The 16,305-nt window shown below is 39.9% G+C and overlaps 2 protein-coding genes across 5 annotated transcripts; one reads left to right on the top strand and one right to left on the bottom strand.

Annotated features, from left to right (window-relative positions):
* Positions 1–719: 719 nt before the first annotated feature.
* armc6 (armadillo repeat containing 6) lies at positions 720–5,224 on the bottom strand. 4 transcript variants are annotated; one of them, XM_026314180.1, is made up of 8 exons: positions 5,091–5,224; positions 4,209–4,350; positions 3,350–3,435; positions 2,702–3,263; positions 2,472–2,617; positions 2,233–2,364; positions 1,959–2,096; positions 720–1,872 (listed from the first exon to the last, which is right to left on the bottom strand). In XM_026314180.1, the coding sequence occupies exons 2-8, from the start codon at positions 4,327–4,329 to the stop codon at positions 1,660–1,662; spliced, it is 1,398 nt and encodes a 465-aa protein (XP_026169965.1). In that variant the 5' UTR covers positions 4,330–4,350; positions 5,091–5,224; the 3' UTR covers positions 720–1,659. The 4 variants fall into 4 exon arrangements, with proteins under 4 accessions (XP_026169965.1, XP_026169964.1, XP_026169963.1 ...); XM_026314179.1 differs by lacking the exon at positions 5,091–5,224 and adding an exon at positions 4,500–4,601; XM_026314178.1 differs by lacking the exon at positions 5,091–5,224 and adding an exon at positions 4,500–4,600 and having other exon boundaries at positions 4,209–4,374.
* On the top strand, positions 5,114–12,596 carry mau2 (MAU2 sister chromatid cohesion factor). Its single transcript, XM_026314176.2, has 19 exons — positions 5,114–5,381; positions 5,541–5,558; positions 5,718–5,783; positions 6,672–6,767; positions 6,855–6,949; positions 7,047–7,074; positions 7,169–7,324; positions 8,019–8,165; positions 8,262–8,352; positions 8,442–8,545; positions 8,660–8,737; positions 8,985–9,050; positions 9,200–9,283; positions 9,378–9,427; positions 9,514–9,591; positions 9,694–9,805; positions 9,921–10,011; positions 11,237–11,364; positions 11,456–12,596. Exons 1-19 carry the CDS (start codon positions 5,148–5,150, stop codon positions 11,528–11,530), a joined length of 1,797 nt encoding a protein of 598 aa, XP_026169961.1. The 5' UTR covers positions 5,114–5,147; the 3' UTR covers positions 11,531–12,596.
* Positions 12,597–16,305: the final 3,709 nt, after the last annotated feature.

The raw sequence follows: 16,305 nt of genomic DNA, 5'->3' as shown, positions 1-16,305 counted from the left end.
TATGCTTCTTATTAATTTGTTCAGCATGAACTCAATTAAAAGTTGGACCACCCTCTGGTTGTCTTAAAATAAAATTTAAAATAAATAAATAAATCCTGATTTCCAAAAACTGCGGGGTGGGCCGAGGATCATAATGTTATGAGAATGGCATAGTTCTGTGTACACTGTGAAGGTTAGCATAGAACAGCAGTGGACAACCTTCAAGGACCACTATTCTGCTTGTTTTCCAACTATTTCTGCTTTACTCACTGCTGATTACCTGGATCAGGTGTATTCAATCGACAAGAAGCTGGAAGATACCATCTCAGATGAGGGTGGAGTGAAGGAAAACAATATGAATTGGTATCTTCCAGCTTCTGATTGGCTGAACACTCCTGATTACAGTTTTCTGAATTGATGGGCCTCCTTTCTCTATGGCTCACACTCCTGAAAGTCTGCCACATTGATCCCAACCTTACCTTAACCATAACCTTTTACTTCTGCCTAGAGAGATTTGGAGAATGTTGGTGGGTGTGGTGATTTTGATGGCGACTGCAATACAAGTCCCCGAATGGCTGATATACCATTATCTTTAAAGGTTTTCTGACTAAAACACTAAACAAAAAGAAAGATGTTTCTGTGTTCATCCAAACACCATAATCAGTTGCAAAGCAGCAGCAGGAAGGATCTCTGGCCTTGTTGTTTGTTTAGACTCATTAGCAGATTAAAACGACCACACAGTCTTTTCTGAACTTTTATTGCTGACATGGGATTGAAACGATTCAAGTCAGAGCTTCAGTCGCGCTCTTGAGAGGATGCTATGGCTTCAGTTGGCCACCAGATGTCACTGTTCTTAGTTAGACTGAAGCCTTGAAGCTTTTTCGACACAATTAGAAGAGAAGAGCTTGAGGCTTCACCCCTTACACACACACACCTGTCAACATTGGGATTTATATTAAATGCTACAGCTGATGTTCTGTATACTGCCATCTGCTTTACTAGAGACGAATGTAGCAAACATATCAATTACACCCAGTGGGAATTTGTTTTCATAGAAAGATTCAAAACAAGGGAAAAATACGGGAAAATATGTAAACGGGATGACAGAGGGATGGAATTGTAAAATACGGGAGAATCCCGAGAAAAACTGGACGGTTGACAGTGTGAAGAATATTTGTCAGTGTCAGTTTTAGGTTTCACACTGCAATAATACGAACAAAGCCCCCCCCAAAAAAGAAATAACTAACTATAACAAATACATCTGCTCAAATGAGTACAGGTAAACTATTTGCATAGCAGCAAATACATTTATATTTACCCATACCACCAAACACACAAAATTTACATTTCACATCTCATAAACACAAATGTGTTACAGATAGAAATTTAGCATCAAAATGATCAAATAAAATATTAATAGCATATTTAAAAAAATGAAAAGAAACAGGACAACAATGCACTTTGTGTACTGGAAATTATTTTTAACCTCTCAAGGCCATTGTGTGGGACTGGTGGTGTGATCATTTACTCTGTTCATGAGCCTTTTCTACAACTACAAATGCGTTTTGCCATGTAGGCAGATCCTCCTTTACTCTGTACCAACATCATAACATATCTAGCCTATAACTGCCTTTCAGGCAAACTCAGTAATGCTCTTTTTGAGGATGCTCGTCACTACTTTTAGTTGGTGAGGCTGCCATGTTTGCCAGTCCACAGCTCTCGAAGCTCCACCTTACATCCCAGATCTCTGAGGGCTGCTTTACCGACGTCACCACAGTCTTGATGGGTCTTTAGTGCCTGGGCTATTAGGGCCTCTGCTCCCATCTCTAGGATTGGTTGGGTGTAGTTATGCATACGAGAAACCAGATTTCTCAACAGCATACATGCCTGTTTCTGTATGTAAAAACAGAGAAAGTGATACAAAGAGCTGAGAGACTGTCACTGGGTCTGCATATTCATTATTAATGACCTCATATTACCTGCACATTGACCGCATCAGGATGTGCCTTCATAGCCTGCAGAGCAGCCAAGGCACCTCCAGTCTCCATGATGACTTTGCAGTTGTTGGGTTTACGTAAAGCAAGAACAGATAGGCATGCACAGCCCTGCTCACACACCTAAAGCACAATGTGTTGGGGCATTTGCACGGTTTGTTTACACAGCAATACACAACCAATAATAAAACTGATTTACTAAATCTGTGGTAAATCTAACCTATTTACATTGAACATGTAGCTATGACATTTAACTCACAGCAGAGTTGCTCATGTGTCTGTTCATGGAAATGACAATGAGCTGGACTCCACCAGCATTAACAACAGCATCTTTCACATCGTCATTTCCTGCTATGGCTCGTATTGCACTCAGGATCTGCCGAACCAGCTCCTGCAAAATGAATATTGTTAAGAATACAGTTCAGTGGGCAGAACACAGATGGATGCTGAATGATAACCTAGTTTGCATTACAATCCCTTGTTTTCTTTGTACTGTACCGCTGACTCATAGCTGTCTGCAAGCAATGTCATCATGAGTTTTAATCCTCCCAGATCACAGATGTCTTGGCAGAACTCATTTCTTACAGCCAGACGGGACAAAGTTGCACAAAGCTCACTTACAACAGATGTATTATCACTATGAGCTGTGAAAGAAATACAGAAATGACATTAATGAAATTAAAGACAAAACTAAACACGCATGATAGCTAAGGATCAGCTGGTCATACCTTTTGCAGCTTCAATTAAGACCTTCAGCCCATTGTGCTCAAGAACAATAAGCTTGGCGTGTTCATGTGCGTGCCCAAATGTAACTCTGACATCATCATCAAATGTCATGACCCTGAGAGCTGCAGAGGTCTCCTTCAACAGATCCACACAACCACTGTGTTGTGTAATTGCACCTGTCAGCAGGGGCAAGACTCCGCTTTTTACCAAATCCTGCCTGTTCTGTTCATGTTTCAAACAACAGTGACGCACAGCACAGATGGCTGCACACGTCACAGAGGAATCTGACCCGTACTTTTTAAGGGCCTCCAAAAGGAACTGCTGGCCCTCTGCATCCAACAAGTCTGGTTGTCCATCTGTCAGTGCAGCCAGAGCGGATAGGGTGGCAAGCACAGCTTCCTGCTCCTCCACACTTTTTTTGCAGTATGAGAGGATGACAGGGTAGGCATCTTTTTGGGCAGCTAGGTACCTTTGTGCAAATCCAAGTGAGCACTGCTCAGTGAAGTGTTTTATCTCTGCCATCACTTCTGTAACATCTTTTCCAATACGAAGGGAATCTAAGGCCTGCAAGTAAAAAAAAAAAAAAAAAAAAAAGTGAACATAGAGTGAGGTTGCAAGCAGCCTTTTTCATATATCAGGTCAGGGCTTACCTGTATGATCTCATGTGTTTGCTCTTCTTGCTTCTCATCAGATGATACAGCTGGTACAGCCTTTACTATACAACTGAGGTCCACACCTGCCACATATTATATAATGCTTAATGCTTTCACACACAAAATATCAAGCATAAAAGAGAAAACATAACTTACACAAATTAACCTAATAACTTTTATTCTGCAGTCTAACTGTGTGTGGATTAATAACGTATTATTTAAGATCGAAGCATATAAAGGGATGAAGGACATACTGTAACCTCTTAAAGCTCCATAAAGATAAATAGATATCAAATACGCATTCAGCGACATTTTAACTAATCTAAGTGTTCACAGGAAAGCTACTATCATTTTGGAATGCAATAAAAATAAGCACCACATTACTGACATATTTCCTGAGTATTATTCCATTATTCTCTACCATAATAAACAATTCACTAAGTTTCAATAAGTGAAGTGTCTACAATTTAGGAATCAGTAATTCCACTTTTAAAGCAATGATATGAATAGCAATGAAAAAGTGTGGCCATGTAGTTTTGGATTTTGTTTTCCCTTAATAATAAAAACCTTCATTTAAAAACTACATGATGTGTTTACTTGTGTTATCTTTGACTAATATTTAAATTAGTTTGATGATCTGAAACATTAAAGCGTGACAAACATGCAAAAAAATAAGAAATCAGGAAGGGGGCCAACACTTTTTCACACCACTGTATGTATGTACTGATATTTTGCGTCTGTTTCACCGGGATCAGGCTGATTTTCACTGTGGGTTTACACAGATCATATGTGGCTCCGCTTCACTTCTATGAAGTCGATAACATTATGCATTAATCAGCCATGGTTGTTTCTTTACCTTGAGACTCAAACTGCTCCACAGCCTCCCTCAAAGCCTCATCGGGATCCATCTCAAACTCCTCCATGTTTTCTTTGACAGCAGCATCAAAGGTTTCCTGTGTGATCCTCCGTTTAGCCATGTTGACACGTTATTCTCGGCTCTGTGATGAAGGGTGATAACAATGCTGTCAAAAGACGAGAAGCATCAACTAAGTCTTATCGTACAGCTAGAAATAGCTAATGTTAGCAGATGGGTGGCAGCCTGCTGCACTATTATGAATGAACCGACCACCGCTGTCGCTTTACGTACTTTTCGTAGCCGACTGTAAAGATAAAAACGACCACGGGCGTGTTTTGTGCGGGATAATTTAAGCGAATAGCAAATTCCGCAAACGGTCCCACTCGTATATGTGTTCGGCTGGAACATTGCAAAACGTTTGTTCCGGAAACAGGCTGTTTCACCTGGAGGAAGTAACTTTTTAAATCACTGGTGTCCTGAATTTAAAAAATGACAAATACAATATCTAATAGGTGAAGAGAGGCTGCGTTTTTATGTTAAACTTGTTATGTGACACAAAACCAGGAAACCTGAAATGAGCGTTGTAATTACACTACTATCTCTTCAAAATAAAGGAGTCTTTTGTTAATTGTTAATACTCCAATTTTAAACTTTTATATCTAGTAGATATTGACAGTTAAGTACCGTTTCATGGAATTTGTTGCTGTTGTCATAACACTGTCATAAAAAGTACGACATAAATGTGCTTTCAGTTCCTCTTAATGTCATTAAACGGTCTTATTTTGAAACAATGATCGGAAGTTTTTGTTGCACTGACTCAGATTCATGCAAACAGCTGCGGTGGGAAGAAGGCAGCTGTAGCTGGGAACAAATGCAGCAGACCTCGGCTCGTCGGTAAAGTGGTATCTTCTGTTTTGGTTTGTGCTCGGAAGACTGAAGATGGCAGCGACCACTGAGGCCCCGGAGCCCTGGTACCTGGCGCTGCTAGGCTTTGCCGAACATTTCCGTACGTCGAGTCCGCCCAAGATCCGTTTGTGCGTGCACTGTCTGCAGGCGGTGTTTCAGTTCAAACCGCCCCCGAGGGTCGAGGCCCGGACTCACCTGCAGCTGGGCTCGGTGCTGTACCGCCACACAAAGAACAGCGAGCTGGCGCAGAGTCACCTGGAGAAAGCGGTGAGTAGCAGCCGCTGTGTCTGACACCAGGCTGTGGTGTAACGAGCCACTTTGAAGCAGATTCAGTGTGTGATGCTTTTTCATTACTTGCACCAATTCAAAAGTCCATGCAAAGTGTGAAGCTGACTCTAATATTTTGGGGGTTTTGTTTCTCCACAGTGGTTTATATCACAGCAAGTATCCTTTAACTGCAGAAGATTAGATGCAAATCAGTACAAGTTGTGTATTTTAAAATTAGTGCGTCCTTTATAAAATCAGGTACATGTTCTGGTTCAGGATTTACACACTAATCCTGTTGGCAATGGGCCGGTGAAATTCTTTAATGAATGATATCAGATCTCCCAGTTTGAAGATGTCAAGTTTGAAGCAGCAAGTATTCTGTCAGAGTTTTACTGTCAACAGGTAGGTGTGCCCATCTCATGCATCAGTGACAGATTTTATCAAACAAATAAATAAATAATAAGACTGATAAGAATTTTTAAAAATACAACTGACAGGATTATATGTATTTGTATCATGTGTTATTGTCATATATAAAACAAAAACATGTTAAATGAAAATCGTTTTTGTCTTTTGTCTTGTTTATCATGGTAAGGTGAATTTTCCATGGCACATTAAAATCAAATCACACCAGAGAAAAAGTGTTAAGGTGCATTACATTTAAGCGTTGTCCAGCAGAGAGCAGCACAGCTCTGCCAATACTAAATACAACGACTCAGTGTATATGACAAGGTGCAGAGAGGGATTTTTCCTACTATGAGGAAAACACACCGTCAATGCCAACATATATGGTAAATAATCAACAGCTGTAGACAGAGCCTGTTGGTCCTGACAATCTGGAAAGACGGCTATAACATGGAACTTGAGAGTAGACAGAGGGAGCTGGTTAGGGGAAGGTTAAGTATTATGACATGATCGGTTGGGCTCAGTTACCAAAAAAATAGACAAAATGTGAACTAATTGTCAATTAATATATTTATTTTTTATTTAATCATGATATAGTAAATGCATACCTCCAAAACTTTACAATATTGCTGTTATTTACAATAGCATCTTGTCATTCCATGATAATTCTGTAATGTGTTGGTAGTGTTAAACTATGTCTTTAACATGCTCCGGGTGTGGGTTCATTCCTGTGTGTGTGCACTTTGGGTGGTAATGCAATTTCCCCATTGTGGGACTAATAAGGGTAATAACTTAACATAAGTGCAAGAGTAAAATAAAGTACTTTCTGTAGTGCATATTTCTTGCTCCGTTTTAGTGATATACCTATTGGCTTCTATTTTGAAGAACTTGGTGGACTCAGCCAAACCAGTGTTGCGGAAGGCCATCCAGATCTCTCAGCAAACTCCCTACTGGCATTGCAGACTGCTTTTTCAGCTGGCAGTAAGAATATATCCTGTTGTACAAACTTATTTCTATTTGGTAAATCGGTCTGAAGCGTTTATGTTCGGGATGCTTTTTCCTTCCCAGCAATTACATGCACTGGAGAGGGATTTGGTGTCTGCCTGTGACCTCCTAGGAGTTGGAGCAGAGTATGCCCGGGTCATGGGCTCAGAGTACACAAGGTAGCTTTGTGTTTGAACGCACAGAGATTGCATATTGATCCATGGTTTAAAGCTCGTAATCTCATGTTAAGTTTATTGTTCTTTTCATGTCCTGCAGAGCTCTGTTCTTATTAAGTAAAGGAATGGTAAGCTGAAACAATTCTTTGTTAAATAACGGCACTGTAATACAAAGGCATCATTTGTGTTGTTTCTTCACCGTACAATTCTGTTGCTCTGCAGCTGCTGCTGATGGAGAGGAAGCTGAGCGAGGTGCACCCTCTGCTGACGCTGTGTGGGACTATCGTGGAAAACTGGCAGGGAAACCCCATTCAGAAGGAGTCTCTCAGAGTTTTCTTCCTTGTGCTGCAGGTCACGCACTACCTCGATGCTGGACAGGTACCAGATATCCCAGTACTGAAAAACTGTGTCATAGTCGGGGTGATGTGGTGGTTAACCCTGTCCTCTCACAGCTAGAAGGTTTCTGGTTTGATCCCTGTTCAAATTGAGGGTCTTTCTTTGCTTGCATACACTCCCTTTGTTTTCATGTGATTTCTCTGAGTACTTGGGCTTCCTCCCACAGTCCAAAGACATGTAGATTGGGGTGATTGGTGACTCTAAAACTCTACATTGCCCATATGTGTGAACGTAAGTGTGAATGTTCATCTGCCACTATTTGTCAGTCCTGTGAGAGACTGGTGATCTGTCCAGGGTGTGTCCTGCCTCTCACCTAGTGTCAGCTGGAATTGGTTCCAGCATGATTTGGACTGAGCAGGATAGAGAATGAATGGATGCATGAATGGATGGATGGATGGATGGATGGATGGATGGATGGATGGATGGATGGATGGATGGATGGGTGGATGGATGGGTGGATGGATGGAAAATCATATCAGTGCCATTGCTGAGTTTTGATTAAATGTACATTTGCATTCATCTGATCCCTAATTTTATTATTCTGTGACCACAGAAATGACTTTTCTTGGTAATGGCAGCAAATTCTTAGTATGCTTGCTTGTCCTGTTCATGTTTATGGTGAAAAACTGATATATGGTGCTCAGAGTAACAGTCTTTTTCTGTACATTGGTTTTAGGTGAAGAGCGTGAAGCCATGTCTAAAGCAGCTTCAGCAGTGTATCCAGACCATCTCTACTCTCCATGATGACGAGATCCTTCCAACTAACCCAGCAGCTCTCTTCCACTGGCTGCCCAAAGAGCACATGTGTGTGCTTGTGTATCTGGTGAGATTTTGCCACAAATAACACAAATTCTGAAAAGAGCAGCATGTTTGATGTTGTGCAACAGGAAATGTTTGTCTTTCTCTTTTTATACAAAAGGTGACAGTGATGCACTCCATGCAGGCGGGCTATTTGGAGAAAGCACAGAAGTACACAGACAAAGCTCTGATGCAACTGGAGAAGCTGAAGAGTAAGTTTGTTGAAATACTCTCACTGCTTACTTCCCCTCCAGTGTCAGTGATGTCGAATCAGCTCGGATCCATCCTTATGTTTTCAAAGTGCTGGACAGCAATCCCATCTTGTCCACGTTCCAAGTCATCCTGCTGGAGCATATCATCATGTGCCGGCTCGTCACTGGACACAAGGCAACAGCTTTACAAGAGGTCTGAAGGAAAATCTCTTTGTTGCCAGACTGTTACTGGTTACAAACAGAAGCATAGACTTTATAACACTGTTTTACTCTGCTTAGGATTTGGATTGTTTTTGTCTGTGTTCAGATTTCTCAGGTTTGTCAGCTTTGCCAGCAATCTCCCAGGTTATTTGCAAATCACGCTGCCCAGCTTCATACACTGCTGGTAAGTCTACAGGCAAAGATGCCACACTTTTCTTAAAGCAAAAGAGATGCCGGCATGGTGATGATAAGAAAAATGTGATACCAGACATTGTATTCTAACATGTTTTTGGACATTTCCCTTGTTTCTTGTTTATGGTTGTGTTTAAATAACTGCTTACAGTTGTCAAGCTGTATCTGTCCCAGATAATGTGAACCATTTATATGTGTTTCTTCTTCTTCTTCTTCTTCTTCTTCTTCTTCTTTGCCAGGGCCTCTATTGTATCTCAGTGAACTGCATGGATAATGCTGAGGCTCAGTTCACTGCTGCTCTACAGGTGAGATCTAGGTGGTGAGTTTTGTACATTCATGTACAAGCAGTACATTTTTTGACATTTCTGAAGGTTTAGAGTGTAAAACCTTTGGCTGTGTGAGGATTAGATGAGTCAGTGTTGTCAGTGTGTTTTTTTTTTTTCTCTTCTGTTAGATGACAACACACCAGGAGCTGTGGACATTCATTGTAACTAACCTGGCCAGTGTTTATATCCGGGAAGGCAACAGGCATCAAGAGGTAAATAAACCACCTCCTTCCTCCAGGAGTTGAACATCGTACATATGAATATTTTTTCTTTACTTTGGGGCTAACGTACTTTTTGGATCACCAGCTGTACAGCCTTCTAGAAAGAATCAACCCTGATCACAACTTCCCTGTCAGGTAACGATAGAGACGATATTGCAATATAAATATTTGTTGTATATTTTCTGCAGATTTTTAAAATAGTTCAACTTTTACTTCTTCAGCTCTCATTGTCTACGAGCCGCAGCGTTTTACATCAGAGGGCTCCTCTCTTTCTTCCAGGGACGGTACAATGAGGCCAAGTAAGAACAGCTGCGGTTCAGTTTTACTAAGAGCAAAGCAAACTTTACATTAAGTCTTCGCCTAAGACTAAGAAACCTAACACATTAAACTTGCATCAACAGAAGATTTTTAAGGGAGACTCTGAAGATGTCAAATGCTGAGGATCTAAATAGGCTGACCGCTTGCTCGCTAGTCTTGCTGGGCCACATCTTTTTTGTCCTGGGCAACCACAGAGTGAGTCCACGAATCACCAAATATAGCATCAATTTGACCACACACAGTAGTACTGTTTTTTAGCTCTACAGATGTTATCCTGACTACATGTCTGATTCCACATTTTGTTTTTCAGGAAAGTAACAATATGGTGGTTCCTGCTATGCAGCTGGCCAGCAAGATCCCAGACATGTCTGTGCAGCTCTGGTCCTCTGCACTTCTGAAAGGTGCAGCTGTCACTCAGCCTTAACTCACACTGTGGTTAATAATATGTTAAAAGGAACATTGAACCAAAATGTGGTAAAACAAGAAGGTAAAAACTTTATTGAGGACCTGAACAAGCTGACATTTTAATTAAATCTATTGATCATAGTGAAAATACTCAACTGATTGCCAGAGGCAGAATTTAGCAGTTTGGAGTAAGGTCTGTTGTGCCTGATGGGGGCACAAGAGGAAAGGTCATGGAGTGTCCTAAAATGCAACATCTTCGACCTAGAATACACACTGCTCAGCCATAACATTGTGATCATTCAGTCCTCAAAGTTGATGTTTTAGAGCAAGAAAACAGGCCCACGTTCAGACCTAAGGACTGTGACAATAGTCAAATGGTGATAGCGCATGACTGTGTCTGAGCATCTCCCAAACTGCAGGTCTTGTCAGGTGTTCCCAGTCTACTGTGATTAGCACCAGATATTTTGTCCTCACATACACAGCTTTCACTCATTTTCCATCGGGTTTTCACTGAATGGTGGACAAATGTGTGCAAAGCAAACAGCTTCACAATGATGCACATTGAGCTGCAGAGCGACACATCTGCCATCCAACCGCCGCACTGACTCCTGCATACACAGTATTAGACATGTGGTCATAATGTTGTGGATGATTGGTGTATAAATGTGTTGTGCGTTAAAAATAAATGTAATCTGACCATTTTTCTTAACGTACCAGTGGAGTTTTTAGTCTGATGATGGCATTAAATAAAATGTCAGATGTCACCTGAAACATTAGGATACATACCCTGGTAGTGATCAGTATCCACAGCAGATCTCATGGGATCTCTTCGGTCATGGGCCAAGTTATTTGTCAGTAAGTGTTTTGATCTGACAGTGGGATTAATCATTATATGTGAACTACGAATGTTGAACCCAGTAGGAAGGATTAATATCTGGATCAAAGCCTTGGACTCAGCCTTTTTTTATACCAGCCACTAACAGAGCAGAAAAAGCAATAATATGATCCAGTTATAGCACCAATACACCACAGAGTAATGAGGCCACAACTGAATTAGAAGTGGACAGTGGAAACAATCACGCTGCAACAATTTGATACGTCTAAGCGTACTCAGGAGTGAATCTGACATCAGGATCCAAAATCGTTAGACATCAAACTGTAGCTGTGGTCAATAGTCTCACACACACAATTCAATACTCACAATGAGCTTTTTCCCAGCAGATCTCAACAAGGCTTGTGGAAACACCATTGATGCCCACGAGGCAGCTCAGATGCACCAGAACTTTTCCCAGCAGCTCCTGCAGGACCACATCGCAGCCTGCAGCCTCCCTGAACACAACCTCATCAGTGTAAGCGCATCATCAGTCAGTCCACCTATAAACAGTGAGTCAGTGAAACCTGCTTGGATTTTTTTCAAAAAACGAATGTGTTGTGTTGCAGTGGACAGATGGCCTCCCACCTGTGCAGTTTCAGCCTCAGAACGGACCTACAACCAGCCTGGCCGGCCTGCTCTGAGAGCAAGATCCCACCCTGACAGGGAAAGGGGAGACAGAAGAGAAATTGTAGGGGGAAAAGACATAAAAAGAGAGAGAGAGAAAACGAAACTCACAAATAAAAGAGTAAGAGAAAGGGGAGGCAGAATAATGAAATTAGAAACTTAACTTTAATAACTTTATGTAAAGCTACCGCCAGCAGACAGCTAACTTATCTTAGCACAAAGACTGGAAGCTGAAGTGAAAGCTACCTTCTTATCTACTGTAAGCCTCAACAAGAAAGAAAATAAGAATATTTCTGAAAATGTCAGCCTGTTTCTCTAAATTTAACTGCTTTGTCCTTACTCATTTCAATCATTTCACTTTTTCTTATAAGGCCATCGGGGAGGTATTTTTGTTAAGGAAATTCAATTGAAAAAAGTTGAAATTCTGAGAGAACAAATGGATTTTAAGACTAAATTCCCATCAAATGAAATCAGTCAAATGGGACTGTTGCTATTGTTATGCATGAAATCAATGTTTTCCAAAGCACTGTTTGTCTTCTGATACACAGTATTAGTTAGGATTCATTTGGCTATACAATATGCCATATCTGTAATGATCTTAATGTTGTGTAGTGGTATGCTTGATGTATTCGGTGGTTGAGTGGACAGCTGCACATGTAGTTTATTTACTGAGGAGGAACATTTTAAAGAAAATTTAAAATTTTATCAAACCTACTAGACCTTTCAACCACCTGATATAAATTAACCCCCTATAGTGTTTCTTAATGTTTTGATGGTGAGAAAATTTACTTGAATGATTTGAGACTGTGATGCATCAAAAACGTGTTTGGAGCCGTTGACACTCAGTCAACTTGCTGCCTGGCTGTACTTCCCCTTAGGTTTGAACCATTTCACTCTCACTGTGGTGTATGCCTATATGCTGTGCACATTATGCCTGGAGTCACGAAACCAGTTATGATATTAATATTTCTACTAAATAAGACTGTTACTTGTTTGCACATACGTTGTTTTGGGATGAAACTCACATTTTTGTTTTTTTATCATGTAAACATTCTGAAATAATTGTTTTATAATTGTTTTTTTTTTTTTCTTTTTGGCAGGAGGCTTTTTTCTTTCTGTTTTGCTAATTTCTTTCAGATGCTGATTTGAATAACTTATTTATTTAATTGTGATTTTAATATATAATATATAAGTTGTATTTGTTCTTTGCTATCATTGATAAACAGGACTGTCAGTGTAGTTCTGCTCATGCAGCAACGTTACATTTGCTATACAGATTTATGTACTCAATTTTATATTGTCATAAAGATTGAATGTTTATGTTTTCCCCATTGCCATTTTATACGTGTTTAACTTCAGCATGTTTTACTTTCATTTTTAAAAACTCAAAAGTAGATTGACATGTTTATTCATATTGTCTGAAAGTCTCAAATCCGACTTACCAAAACTATGGGATACCTAACACAAAGGGAGTCAATACATGCTCACTATTTATAGGTGACTGAAATAAGACAGTGATTATGAAAGAGCTGACTTTAAAGGACCATACCAGAGGTTTTGATAATATTATTCTACTTAGTACAAAACACATACAGTACACGTTACATCATAGACAACTGTTTTACTGCTGCAATTTAGAAACTTAAATATTTTTTCCATTCATTTACATTATGTAAATATGTAAGCAGGCTCTTGCTTAAGTTGTAACCGTGACATCTGCAATAGTTTATTTCAAGATTATGTAAAGAAAAGCCAGTGCAGACTTTTCAGGACAACACTTACATTATCAAACTGATGGACTGTGTGACTCAGGCAAGTTTCAAGTGTTTGCATATTTGTGTTTAGTTGAAACAGATGGATGCCTGGAACAGTACGAAAATATATGATGTGTAAAAAAAAAAAAAAATAGACAATTCATATTAAGAATTAAAAAATTAAACGTGTGAATGAAATACAGAAACAGAGCTAAAACTTGCAAACATACTAAAATGGTCCTGTAAGGCCAAACATTAAAAGGTTCTGTTTATTGTGACCCCATTTTCTTAAAAGAGCACCTCAAGGCGTCCACTGAAAGTTTAGCACACTGACCACCCAGGCCTCTTGTGTCATGAATTGAACTTTTAATACTGATATCCAAATTTTAAAGAATGCAATTCAACCACAAGAGCTAAGATTAATGCCCTGTTCTCTAAAGTTTACAGTTAGTCAGCATTCTTCAATAACAGGATGCAAAGAAAAAAAATGTAATCAACTGCAGCTAATTAGCATCCACCACTTGGTCAAAATGAAGATCCTACAGGTTACAAGGTTAATGTGCACTCTGCATGGTGGTGTCTGTACTATTTATGCTTTTCTACATATTGTTTCCATGACAGGTACTGAATACAGTGTGACCAGCATTTTCATTTCAGATCCAATGTGCCTGTGTAGAGAACCTAACTAAAAGTATCACTGTAAATACACATTGCACTGTAGATGAAGAGAGATTATTGCTTCAAAATATGGCACAAGGTGACTGAACGCTGAAGAAACTGTGGAGGCCTGAAGATTCAGACCAGTGCTGATATCTAACTATCTGAGAGGCTGTTCCAAGCTTATAAAGGTTACAGATGAATTACTGTCATATGACTGCAGGAGACAGAAAAAAGTGAGTGGATGATATCCCTGGAGGTGATGTGGCATACTGCACATCACATCACATTTAAACCTAGAAAACCAGATGTCTGCTGTTCAAAGACAGGAAAAATCATCAGATCAAAAATATACACACCATATCACAATATCACATACCATTCAGGATGATGTATTTATCTGTGGTGATATTTTTCAGCATTTATTCTCAAAATATGCTATATGTCTTCTCCCTACATGCATTCCCTATGACACTGGTTCGAGATGGGTGTAATCTCATTATAAAATACCATTACACTTGGAACAACAACATTCACACACACTTTAGTGGAGTCTTTAGACGTGCAGTGTAAATGTCAGCATATAAAGTTGTTTTCAGGACTATTAAAATTGCCCACACATATTATCTGGACTTTTTGAAGACAAACCAGCCTGTAATAGTTTGGTGTATCTGACTGGTGTATGTCATTATATCAATACAAGCTGCTTCAATTTACTTTATATGAAAATATTAGAATTAGGGTTTGTTATATGTTTCACATGTAAACTGGAGGATGACCAAATAGGATGCAAGATATGAATGGACGTGAATAGTAATGAAAATATTATAAAAGATTTATTATTTAACTTTTTGCTGAGATAAAGTAACATAGAGAGAGTTTTGACAAAATAAGAGCCGTCTTACGAGCATAAACTCACGAATAGATTTTGACTTTTGGTGGTCTTCACTGAAACTGCAGCAATAATGTGTCTACGTGTGAACATGAGATTTGTCAGCTCGTCGGTATTCAGCGGAGACCCCCTCCGAGAGCTCACCCATGTTTTTTATATTGAAGTAAACATTTGAGCATTTCCACCTAATTATCGCATTTATTTTTTGTCCTCTCTTATTTCTTCGTGGCGGCTGCTGTCGGAGAAACTAATGGACAGAAAAGGGGAAAAGATCAGTGAGAAGTAAAAAGTTTTGGACGCTCTAGGTGTCTTGGACGCCGCTGAACGCAGCCATTTCCTGCCAAATAGTGAACCCGCCTAATCGCGACTGCAGCAGCGACTTCCTGCATTGTTACAGTCCTTAATGAGGATTAAGTTGAAGCTGTCATGGTGTAAGGGGCGGCCATTAGGCCTGCTCCTCCCGGGGAGAGAGGGAGAGGAGGCTGACCTGACTTCAGATGGATTCTCAGAGCTGATCCGTGGACTTTAAAACCTCACCTTTCCAGTTTTCCTTCATTTAACCCCCTGCTTATCAGCTCATTGAGAAATAATAACACCTTTACCCATTTTATTATCCTCAAGCTACATGCTACTGTTTATAAACAATAAGTAAATAAAATATGTGCAATTTGTACATAGATGAGGTGGACAGAGAAACGACAGCACCTCACAGTTTTATAAAATCCAATACAAAGCTCACCCTCATAAGATTATATCATATATCTAAATGATGCCCATCTTATAACCTGACCTTTATTATAAGCACCACAAACTGGTTGTTATTGTATTATACTGTAACACCTTAACAAAGTGACTTTTTTATTTATTTGTTTGTTTGTTTTTAGTGAAACGTCTCAATAAGTACTGGATGGATTGTTATGAAGCTTCTTACAGACAGTCCGCAGGGAATGAGTCCAAATCACTTTAGTCATCCTCTGACTTTTTACAGCAGCAGCAGGTCAGATTCTTCTCCGCCAACAGGAATTGACACAGATTTGGTGCAGATATTTATTTACAGCCCCCAGAGGATGAATCTTAATGACTTTGGTGACACCTTGACTTTTCCTCCAGCAAGATGACACGAATGAAATGTGAAATGTGATTATTGGATGTGTTACCGTGAAACTTGGTGGAGACGATCTGTGAACTCATTTGATCGTGTCAGCATGTGGCCTTTATCGTGATGCTCATACAACGTTTTATAAATACGCAGCTCACAATGACCCTGGTGAAGGCCACAGGTTGAACCTCATCAGTCTGACACAACAGCAACAACAGGTTTTATTGTTTTTCCTTCTTCCAGGTTGGAGAAAATGATCCAAAATCCCAGGACAAACTCCAGAGAACAGGACCTCAGTGAGACCAGGTGTAGCTGGTCCTGATTAATCCCATTATTACTGAGGCAACAGCGACCTGTCACAGTATCCGCAAAGAACACTGATAATATTTA

This window comes from Mastacembelus armatus, chromosome 17 (assembly GCF_900324485.2).
Source record: "Mastacembelus armatus chromosome 17, fMasArm1.2, whole genome shotgun sequence".
Taxonomy (NCBI): Eukaryota; Metazoa; Chordata; class Actinopteri; order Synbranchiformes; family Mastacembelidae; genus Mastacembelus; species Mastacembelus armatus.
Note: the sequence above shows the minus strand (reverse complement) of the source record. Positions and strands in the feature narration are given on the sequence as shown.